The 12,414-nt window shown below is 36.0% G+C and overlaps 1 protein-coding gene across 2 annotated transcripts in view; it reads right to left on the reverse strand.

The window, feature by feature from the left end:
* DCDC2C (doublecortin domain containing 2C) overlaps positions 1 to 12,414 on the reverse strand; it is a 183,499-nt gene that overhangs the window by 67,064 nt on the left and 104,021 nt on the right. For both annotated transcript variants that reach the window (XR_458801.2, XM_007476177.2), the window contains exons 10-11: positions 11,400 to 11,465; positions 1,989 to 2,033 (exon numbers count right to left, since the gene is read on the reverse strand). Coding sequence is in view for 1 of the 2 variants with exons in the window: in XM_007476177.2 (XP_007476239.2) it covers positions 1,989 to 2,033; positions 11,400 to 11,465 (111 nt within the window). In the remaining variant the exon portion in view is untranslated. The remainder of the gene's footprint in view (positions 1 to 1,988; positions 2,034 to 11,399; positions 11,466 to 12,414) is intronic.

Raw genomic sequence — 12,414 nt, forward strand, 5'->3', positions numbered from 1 at the left:
AACATCAATTTTCCTGCATCTGGTGAACTCTTTGAGGCCAGGACCTATGTCTTTCTCATCTTTGTATCCCCAATAGCAACCTACTTCAATGTTTTTGTGGTTTGGGTTTTGTTTTGAGAATAAACTCAATACATATTTGTTGGGTTGAATAGAATCTAAAATGAGGATTCAGGGGGGAGGCGAGGGAAAGAACATGATTCATGTAACCAGGGGAAAATATTCTAAATTTACTAAATAAATTTTTTCCAAAAAAATATAAATAAATAAAATGAAGATTCACTATTTAAGATAGAGTTCTGGTAGAGGATGCCAGATCATTGGAAAGTTTACACCATCTTAACACTCAAAGATATCATGTTTCCTTAAGTAGATACAATTACTAATCATTAGAACAAAACCAAGTAACTCCTGGAAATGCCTACATATGTCACTTTTCAAATTTAGGGATAGGATTTATTTGTTTTTCATCTAGACCTGTGATTTTGTCAATGTGGAAACTCCACCAATTCAGATTATCCACTTGTAATCCTGTAAAGTAACCAGAGCCAATATTATCTTAATTTTATAGAAGATGAAACTTAACCATAAAAAGATTAAAAATTACTTTCTCAAGAACACTAAGCAAGTTTGTGGAAGACCAAACTAGATGCTAGTCTTCTCTTGGATCACAGTTCAGCTCTTTCTGTGACAATATCCAAAAAATGTCAACAAAACAATCATAAAGTTATTCTAACTGAGTATGAATAGAACCATCTGAAATACTGTATAGGGCTGGGGAGAAAAGGGCAAAGTATAAGGGGAAGATAATTATCGTCATCACTTAACTAATAAATGTCATTGCCTAAGTTTCATCAGCATCAAGGTTTCCTGCAGAGCTGCTGTTCAAAGACTCATTACAAAAATGGAAGTCTACATTTTTTTTCCTTTTATCTACTGCTACAGAACATAGGTACCTAGCTGCAACTATCATCTACTCCCAAGGGTACCATAATCCCTGTGAGCTATATGGCAGTCTATTTCCCAAAGCTTAAACCATTCAAATGTCCTGAGCATGATGGAGAGTTCTGGAGTCCAGGTTTTACTACTACCCTAAACATGGGTACCACCAATGATGGAGGCTCCATCATTGGGACAGTTATTCCATGAGCTGCTGAGCTTGGGCATAATTTATTGTGATGGCTATTTAATTCCAAGACAGTATCTACTTTTCTGGTTTTTGTATTCCTTCAGAATGAAATGGCCCACCCATTTAAACTCCCTTAGCACATTTCTTTCAAGCTCAGTTGCTAATTCAAGAGAAAGCAGATGTCTTATTTAGGGTGATAGTGTGGAAGATTATACACATATCTGTCCCTGACTATTGTCAGTCACCAAAAAAAAAAAACAGCAACAACAACAATGTAATAATTGTAATGATGATGCCCTATTTGTTCTGTTACAAAATAAAACTACCTAGAGTCCTCATCTTTCCCCAATGATACGTAACACTTTTAATATACAAATCTTTGTGATGTGAATATTAAGTAATATTATTATCATTTTCATCATCATGCTTTTCAGGTCTTGGGATTTCATTGATAGAGGAGACTGCCAATAAAGAAACTCCCTCTACCAATGCAGAACTTCAACTGTTCTGCAACTTTCAAAACTTTTATCTTATAGAATTACTACTAGAGGTTAAGTGATTTGATCAAGGTTACAACCTGGTCACCTGTATATAACAAAAGTGTTACTTGAACTTAGATTTTCCTAATTCTAAGGCCATCTGCTTATCTGCCACCATCTACCATGATATAGTTATGATCACAAAAACAATGAGAAAAATACTAGTAATAATAACATTGACTTCAATTTACATCATGCTTTACTTTCACAAACTGCTTTTGTAAACATTATCCCATATGAATATCCTATTGTAAACATTTTAGAAGCCCAAATACCCCTCTTCAGATAGGAGAAACAAACCTACAGAATGTGTTGATACAAACCTTTCTGTCAATCTCTTCATATAATCTTTCTTCTTCTTCTGCTTCCTGTCACAGAAAAAGAAGAAGTAGCCATCAACCATCTAGCAAGAGGTATATTGGGAAAAGAGCAAAAGCTTTTATTCCCTACCCATTTCTCTTCCCTTTCTGTTTCCCCCTTCTGGGCTCATAGACCATGTACTCTTTTTTTTAAGGTTATTGTTAATCCTGCCCTTGCTGTCTGAACTCTTAGACTATTTTCACTCTTCATCCATTATGGCAAATACCCTTCCCTTCCTTTTATATTCCTTATTACTACTTAAACATATATTATTTCAAGAACTCTTTAGTATACACATTTATTTCCTGGATTACAATCTTATACTGATTACCAACCCTAGAATCAATGAGAATTTAAGGTAGAGAAGTGACATGACTCCAGATATCTCCACATCCTTCAATGGATGTTGTAAAATTCCCAAAATAAAATGAAGTTTAAGCACCATTCACATATATGTGTGTGTGTCTTTTTGGGTCTGGGGAGGGGGACATCCCCTTGTGTCAGGTTATATGCAGGATCCAAAAGATGAAAATCGATACAATTTCCAACCTCAAGGAGTTTACACTCTAATAGAGAGGATACAAATACACTAATGGTATTGTACAAGAGAAAATGGGATGACCCAGAAGAGAAGTAAAAATCAAGTGAATTCAAAGGAAGGATGTATCACATCTATTTGAGGAAGTTCAGGGAAGGCTTCACAGCAAAGGTAAAGCTTGAACTGGAGCTTAAAAGGATGGGTAGAATGCTTTCTCCTGATACTGTGAACAAATTCAGCAAAACAATCAAGCTGTCCATCTGACAACCCTCTCTTGAACAAAGATTCATGGAGTTTGGAGAGAACAGTACTATAGGAACTATTATAGACTCTATAGCCAGAAAGAATCATAGATTTAGAGAAGGAAAGCATCTTAAAGATCTTCTAGTCCAACCCCCTCATTTTACAAATGAGGAAATTGAAATCCAAAAAATGGATTTGCCCAAGGTCACATCATGATTTAGGTCTGGGTTCTCTTATTCCAATCCAAGTGCTCTTTTCCCATTACATCCCAGTGCCTCAGAGAAGAGTTTATCTTGGAGGGAAATACATGGAACCAGGAAAGCAAGGAGTATGTTTCAGTCATTCAGATTGATTAGAATATATAAAATTCATGGGATAATTGCTTCAAACATATCCAAAACCAACACCTCTCCACTGAACTTTCCTATTTCAGTCAAGTCTTTCATGTTTATAACTTTGACATTTCCCTTAACTCCTCATTCTTATCCATACCACCTATTCCAATCAGTTGCCAAATCTTGTCCTTTCTACCTCTATAACTTCTCTCACATCAAACTCAATCTTCTCTACTGACGCAGTCACTATCTTCATTCATCATCACCTTTACTATTATCGCCTTTACTATTACCATGCCTACTAATAGTCTGCTAACCAAAATCCTCTTCCCTCTCCAATCAATACTCTGAATTGCTCCCAAAGTGACTATCCTTCAGTTGTAGATTTTACCATGCCATTCTCTGCCTGGGGCAAGTCACAATCTCTCCAGGCTTCAATTTCCTCAATTTTAAAATGAAGAGTTAAACTTGGTGACCATTAGGGTCTATTTCAACTCTAAATTTATAATCCTATTGTAACCAGAGGCTCAGATGACATTGCATAAGATTTTCTTCATTGTTGGGAGTGCAATTACTCAACAGTCAATTAGCTGTGTGATGGGTGAATTAGTAAGAGCTTGAAAAGAGAACTCTTGACCAGCTTCTCTACAAGTAATCTTCCCAGAATCATTCACCCAGTCAGTCTGTCTCTGTTTGTCTTTCTCTATTTCGTTCTGTCTCTCTCATCTTGAAGTAAAAATGTGCTGCTTGTTTGATTGCTATTCTAATTTCACAAATTTTCTTACCTTTTCTTACATTCTGCAATTAAGCAAATCTGAACACAAAGAATTAGAGCCTAACAAATCTCATCTCCTTTTCTTCCTCCAATTTGTTTTCAAGCATTCAATTAAATTAAAATTGTGTGTGGCAAATGCAATTAGAAGTGAGTAAAAAGAAAAAAATACAAATGTTTTCATTTTTATCACCTCACAGTAGGGTTGTTCAAATCAGTTAATTAATGAATGCTGATAACATTCAACTCAGAAGATGAAAAAAAGTATTCCTCAAGCCCAAAGCACCATCAAAAGTTGTCAGGACAGGGTAATTAGCTCGTGAAGGCATTCTTAAGGTGAAAAGGCATAATATGAAAACTAAAAACTAAGCTTGCTTCTCCAAAAATTTCCAAACAATTATTGCCCTTCACCTGTGTCTGTGTAACAGAAATACAGAGTAGCAAAAAAAAAAATCCATTTGCTCCCAAGTTCTGCTTTTTCTGATCGCAACCTGGATTCCCATTTCAATAGTCTCTTTGTTCAGCACTTTTTGAAATATTGTTAAAGTATGACTGAACTGAAACATATGGCTGATTCATTAGGAACATGATAAATGAAATAAATAGAAATAGCCATCATGATGCAACTCTACATAGTAGTTATCATTTTATATCCATAGTACAAGTAAGTTGGTGAGTTAAGCAACTTGCTCAGTCACATAAATCAATTCAATAAATACATAAGTACTCAGTGAAATACAAGTCACTTACAGGATGACAGCATTTCCTTTTTTGTCTTGGTAACTGCAGAGCCTACTATATTGTCACACACATGCTCAAATACTCAAAATGAATCTATGATCTCATCAATCTAGATGCTTGCTCCAACAATGGACACAGGAAGCCTTTTCCTCCTATGTCTGTATATACCCATAATTCATTATAGATGGCCCACCAGTTTCACTAGAGAACATTCTCCCTTACTCCCAACAATATGAAGATACCAAAAGGGCACTCAACCTGGACACATTTCATTTCTTTAGCCAGAAATCCAACTCTTCTTCTCTTATATATTTTTCTGTTGTCATTTCTTACTCCTACTCTTCAAAGTTCCTCACTGGTTATATGTTTCTCCTACCCACCGAATACCTTTCCTTCGTCTTCTATACAATTCATTTTCAAATCTTCAGAAACAGTTGTATTCCAAGTTGAAGTTATATAACACCACTTATAAAATATTGGTATTAAAAAGCTGAGCCTTTGTTTCTTGAATGTAGTTTCCTTAAGGCAATCTGTTCACTGACTCTTCTCTTGCTGTTTATTCTGGGCCCAACTTATCATCTATTTGCAATATATATAAATATATACTGTTGGCTAAGTTTTATAGGTTTCCTATCCAACTTCATGCCATCAACTGGGGTAATATATGTTCTTCATCCACTTAGTCGTTCCTCTGTAGATGGCCTGGCAAAACTCTTTTTAGGCATTACAGATCTCTCTCAAAAGACTATGGTCTGCTGCTACTAGCACACTATCATCTGCATCTCAAGGACCTAACCATTGATGGTGGTAAGCTAGATTATACTTCTTCCTGTTGATCTTTGCCCTGATGGTTGACAGGGATCTCTTCCACCCAACTGCAAACTTTGTTGAGTATGTATAGTTCTATTTTATTCCTCTTTTGATATTTACAATGAAAGAGTCATTGAATTTTTGATGCTATCTCTCTCAAGTAATCTTAAATAATTATATATATATATATATATATACATATATATATATGAAAAACACCTTGGATGAGGTATTTTGCTCTATTGAATTAAATGCTTCCCATAATAAACAAATAATAAATTCCATTAGATTTTGTACTCTTTCTATCTTTCAATAAATTTCATGATAGTGAGTTCCTTGTTTTTTATTTACTTGTAAAAGTCTGTCTTGTAGAATAGCTAGGTAGCACACTGGATAGAAGACCAGGCCTAGAGTTGACAGGACCTTGGAGCAAAGGCCTTAGATACTTCCTAGCTGTGTGACCATAGCAAGTCATTTAACCCTGACTGCCTAGTCCTTGCCACTCTTATCTGTCTTAGAATAGATACTTCAAAGAAAGAAAGAAAGAAAAAGAATTGATACTAATACAGAAGGGAAGGGTTTTTTTAAAAGAAAGAAAAAAGTTCCTTCCTTAATACTATACTTATCAAGAATGGCTCTTTGTGACCTGATGGAGTTTTCTTGGCAAAAGATACTAGAGCAGTTTGCTATTTCCTGCTCCAATTAATTTTATAGATGAGGAAACTGAGGTAAATAGGGCTAAATGACTTGCCAAGAGTCCCACAGCTAGTATCAGAGGCCAGATTTGAACTCAGGAAGATGGGTCTTCCTTGCTATAGGCCTGGAGGACTCTCTCCACCTTGCCACCTAGCTAAAGAATGGCTTCGATTTGTGTATAAATGAGTCTCATAAAGACTCCTATAAGGCATCTTGCACACAGGAGGTTTATTGAATTGAATGGCTAGGCATTGTGGGAATATAACAAAGAATAGACAAGGTCCCTGCTTTCCATTAATTCAGTCAGTCAAAAAAATCTTTTTTAAAAATTCAATGTTTTTAGAATAGCAGGCAAAACAATGAGAGAGCTATGCCTGCTCTCATGAATCTTGCTGGAATCATCATCCTTTTCATTACAGGAGAATAAGGCACAAAGATTAGATAACTGCAATACGAAATATCATGTAAGAAGTGCTTTGCAAAGGTTATTACCATGGGGAGGTGTGGTTCAGAGTGAGCTTTATGGAGAAGGTAATCTGGAGTTGGTGGAGTTGGCTTTAAAGGGGAGGTAGATATGCAACAGGCAAAGCAGAGATTGAGGAGTCACTCTAGGTTTCATGATAACAAGAACAAAGTCAAGGAGCTGGAGCAGCCACAGGATTTGTCTTTAACAAAGAGCTCAATTTGGCTAGAGGTATACAGTGCATGAAATGGAATGAGACTAAGACTATATAATGTTATAAAAGCATGCCCTATTGCGGAGAGGCTCAAATTTCAGACACGTGAGTCTGAACTTTGTTCAACAACAGGGAGCCACTGAAGACCTTTGAGAAACAGGACCAGACTCTGGCTTTGCTCTAAAGGATAGAGTGAAAGAGGAAGAAGGTAAAGGTGGGAAGACCTAAGAGGGGGCCATTGAAATGGCAAATTTTAATAAGGATTTGTACCAGAGTGGTGGAGCAGATCAGTGACACAATGGATAGAGCACTGGGCTTGGAATCAGAAAGATCTCAGTTCATATCTGGCCTCAGATACTTACTAGCTATTTGACCCTGGGCAAATTATTTACCTCTGTTTGTCTCAGTTTCCTCATCTGTAAAATTAGCTGGATTAGGAAACTAATCCATTCTACTATATTTGCCAAGAAAACCCCAAATAGGGTCACAAAGAGTCAGACACAACTGAAAAATAATAGGCAGCTATGGCTCAGTGATTAAGAGCATTTGGTCCAGAGTCAGGAAGATCCAACCTCAGCCACTTCCTACCTATGTGATCCTGGGCAAATCTCTTAACCTCTAAGTGCTTGACAAAAGGATCCCACTGGAGAAGTAAATGGTAAACCACTCCAGTATCTTTGCCACAAAAAAAAAAATACCAAGGATAGCCATGGTCCATGGGGTCATGAAGAACCCAACACAAAGGACTGACTGGAAAACAGAATGATGGCACAGACAAAAAGGAGGTGATTCACATCAGAAATGCTGTAAGGATGGAATCACCATGAATCAACAACTGATTAGATATGAAAGGTAAGGGGAAATTTAAGACTCAACTCCAAGATTTCAAAAACAATAATCTTAGTATATCCAGTATCATTGACAAAGACAGTAGAGTCAGAAAAAAAGTTTATAGGGAAAGATTATAAACTTTGTTATAGAAATATTAAGTTTTAGGTATACTTCTGATATCTAAGTGCAGGTAGATGGAAAGATGGACCAGATGATGTAGTGGATATAATGCTGGGCCTGGAATCAGAAGACCTGAGTTCAAATGTGGCCTCAGATGCTAGTAACTATGGGACCCTGTGCAAGTAACAACCTCCTATTTGGTTCAGTTTCCTCTTCTATGAAATAAAGATATTAATAGCACCTACCCACCAAGGTGTTTTGTAAAGTGCTTAGCACCATGCCTGGCAATATAGTAAGTGCTATATGTATGTTAGCTATTATTATTATTATCATCATCATCATCATAGGCTTATCCTAGATTTAGAATTTTAAGGGATCTTTCAAGCTGATTTAATGTAGTCCCTTCATTGAAAAGGGAAAGAAATTAAGACCTGGAAGGTGTAAATGATTTTTCCCAAGGTCCCACATATATTAAGTGGCACAGTCAAGGTTTGAACCTAGTTCCTCTGATTCTAAATTTTGTGCTTTTCTCATAATACCACATTGCTACCATAATATAAATCTGAACCTTATAAGATCTCAGAAGTAGAAATACAGATTTGAGAGTAGTTTGCATAGCATAACTGCTGAAGTAATGGTAATGAATGAGAAAGTGAATGTAAAGAATATAAAGAAAATAAAAGAAGCCTGAAGATAAGAGTCTGGGGGACACTCACCTAAAGAACTGAGAAAGAAGATTAATAGGAAGAAAAAGATGTAAAGAAAAGGAAGAGATCAGAGACCCAGAGAAATGTAGAAATACAAACCAAAAGAATAAACATCTCAAAGAAATAGTAGTCTACCATGTTAAATATTTGAGTAGCCAAGGGCCTTGAGGATTGGAGTTGAGGAAAAAAAAAAGGAAAAAGGCCACTGGTTCACTGATCTAGTCATTAACAACCTTTATTTAGATGAGCAGAACTTGGTGCAGTTCTGAGAGTTGAAACCCCAATTGCATTAGATTGAGAAAAGTGATGAGAGGCAATAGATGCAAATGATTTTTAAAAGATATTCAATACTGAAAGATTAAGTAAAAGATGACATATCAGAGAGGCTGTGGAATGGAGAAGCCTGTGGAGAAGGAGGAAGTGAAAACTCATGTGAGAGGAGAATTGATTGATGGAACCAATTCCTGGAGGAGGAAGTGGGAAATGGGATCAAGAAGCCTGGGAAAGTGATTAATCTTCATAAAAAATTTGGATACCTCTCTTTTCTCTAACTAGAGTGAAGGAGGAAAAGACTGGGTACTCATCCTGAGAAGTTTTAAGTGGTATATGAAGGAAGTTAAGGTAATTTCTTCTGGATGGCTTGTTTTCTCAAGGAAATAAGAAGCTAAACCCCCTGCTATTAAGTGTAGGGATCATACATTATAGCTGAGGATTCAGAAAAGGCTTGGAAAAGTTCTTAAGAATAGTGAAATAGGAGCTTAATAAGAGTAGAACAGGACTGTGAAGAAGTGGTTTGAGGAAATAGCTGAAGTTATGCATCAAAAATTTGTGGTGGACAAAATAATCTCAGTTTCATTATTTTCTCCAAAATACTTGGCAATCTAGTGGTAAGAATAGAGAAATCAATTGCTAGGGATGATTATCCCGGGAACAAACATTCATGTGGCTCAGGCTAAGACTTCCCAGCCCAGAGTATTATTATTTATACTCCACTAGAACCTTGAACTCTGCACATCAGCTACTCCTGGGACTCCAGACTCTGAGAAGTGAGCCTTCTTTCTTGCCAAGACCCAATAATAAGAAACTAAACCTGACAATATCAGAAATAAAATAAGAGAAAATAACACTGAGAACAAAGAAAAGAATTCTATATTAACTCAGTATCTATTTAAATAAAACTATGTTTCACTAAGAGCAAATCTTCTCTGAAGGAAGCAATTCAGTCTCATCATTTCAAAGAATGTCACAGGAATCTTGTCAGTGCCATACTGATGAGACAAAAATGCCTGGATTGGCAATACAACTTCAAAAGTCACAGATACATCAAACAAAACCATAAAGTATATGGTGAATTAGAAGCCTTTACACTTGCTTCTGCTGCCACCTAGAGAGCATACTCAATTCAGACAGACAGTCCTGTGTAACCACAAAACTAAATGTAGGATTTAGAGCTAAAAGGAACAAGATCATCTTATTAAATTGCTTCATTTTAAAAAGAGGGAAACTTCAGCTCAGAGTGGGGAAATGATTTATCCAAGATGACAGAAGTAATAAGTAGCAGAATTCGTGTTTGGTCCCCAGTCTCCTAATACCAAAGCTGATACCTCAGTATACTACATCACATCTGTGCTAGACCTCTACCTCTTCTGGGATATTTCATCTATTTTGACTAAACAGAATTCAAATGAGGGAGAGGAGATTCAAAGATAAGGAGATTCAATCCTTGACCTCAAGTTTACAATTCAGTAGGAAAGGTGAGAACATGGACACATACAAATACTCTGTAATATAAAAGATAAATGTCTGAAGAAAGAAAATCAGTGAGCCCAAGAGTTCTAAGAAAGAGATAGTGTATTAGTTATTAGGTAACTCAAGGGAGACCACCATGAATGGGTCACATTAGATCTTTGCCTTAGAAGATTTCTACAAACGAAAACAGAAAAGGAAGGAATTGCAGGCACAAGGAACAAGCAAAGACACAAAGTTCATAAAAATACAGGAAAAGCAAGCTGCTGCTAGTTTGTGGAAGGCCATACATGGCAGACTAAGGAGTCTGGCTTTTATTTTGTAAGAAACCTACAAAGATTTTTAAGCAGGAGAATAGCATAATCTGGTCTGTGCATCTGCAGGATTAATCTGGAAGGAATATTGGAGGTGGGGAGAAACTAGAGATAGAAAAGCAGGGTCAAAGTGATAATAAGGCTAGGTGAGAAATAATAAAGTACTATAATGATGACAATGGAAATTGAAAGTAAAGAGAAAATTCAAGTGACCTTAGGAGAGAGAAAATTAGCAACTTATTGGGTAAAGGTGACTAAAATAAAATGGAAAAATTCATCCAGAAATGTTGATTGTGTCTAAGTGGTTGAAAATTACAATAGTTTCACAGATAATGTCAATGATTTTAAGAACTAAAATGTGAGATTATAAAGAGAGGTAGATTGTATAGTGAATAATGAGTTGACCCTATTTGAATCAGGAAGTCCTGAGTTCACATCTTGCCTCAGACACTAACAATATAGACTTGGCCAAGTCACTTAACCTCTCTGTACCTGTTCCCTCATCTCTAAAATGGGATTAATAATAACACCTACTTCATAGGGTTATTGTGGGAAGCAAATGAGATAATATATGTAATGTGTTTTACTGACTTTAAAGAGCTACATAAGGGTGAGCCATTATTATAGGAGTTAAAAAATTCCTTGTGTCACTAATGATTAGTTATTTATATTTTACACACTAAAGGAGTTATGTATGCCCTAGTAATCTAATTACCAAAGGGAAAATGTACCTGGAAATGAGATATTGAGTTTTAATTCTCAAATATGTACTCTGATAAGTACACCTGAAAATAATTGATAAGGCATTTCAATATGCCCTAGATATTAAGAAAAAAAAACTTACTTTGCTAGAATGACTACTGATTAAGTCAAAAATATCCTCATCTTCTTTAATCATTTCAGCTGGTCTCTAGAAGAGAAAAAAAATGTCATAATGTAAATGCATATCTATTGAAAATCTCAATATCCAAAAAAAATTAATAGAATTCATGATAAAGTATGACTTTTTGTACAATTCTTTGATTATAAAGAAAGAACATACATTTTTTATTGCAGTTGTTACCTCAAATACACATTAGGATCAGAGGAGGTAAAAATAGGATTCTGATGATCATCTGACCCACCTCCTTCATTCCATAGAAATAGAAAAGCAAGGAAATCAAGTCACTTGCCCAAAGTTATACAGATAGGGACAATGCTAGGATTTGAACTCAGACCCTTGGACTCAGAATCCAGTGTCCATTCTTCATCTGACTCTACCAGTGAAATAACTGTATGACAGTAATGTTCAAGGAATAATCATAGGCCTTAGTGGAGGTCATATTTAGGAAGTGAACAAATGAATAAGAAGATGATTTCTAAAAAGAGGATGTAGCTTTGCCTGGACCATGGTGGAAAATACAGAAATGACAGGTTGGAGCTTAACCAAGAAGGACTTAGAAAATATTTACTTGATTGATGTGACTTAGAAGGTTACAAACTGAAATTGAATGGACAGAAAGAACAGGAAGGGAGAGCAAGACCCAAATGGAGTTGCTAAACCAGAAACTGCAGAGAGAGGAAAAAATGGCATAAACAGAATAGCAGTAGAGGGTCTCAGTAATTCAATGATATGGAAAGGCAGTAAAAACTTTCATCAATGCAATGTCTGTCTATGATGCCAGATGATTGATGATGAAGCATGTCATCTACCTCCTGACAGAAAGGTGATGGATTCAGCGTGCAGAATGAGACTTTTTTTAATACAGCTAATGAGGGAATTTATTTTGCTTCCTTATGTGTATTTATGTGGAATCTCTTTTTCTCCAATGGAGTAGGAGATGGGAGAGAAAGAAAAAGAGTTATATTAATTTTTCAAT

The sequence above is a fragment of the Monodelphis domestica genome, chromosome 1 (genome assembly GCF_027887165.1).
Source record: "Monodelphis domestica isolate mMonDom1 chromosome 1, mMonDom1.pri, whole genome shotgun sequence".
Classification (NCBI taxonomy): Eukaryota; Metazoa; Chordata; class Mammalia; order Didelphimorphia; family Didelphidae; genus Monodelphis; species Monodelphis domestica.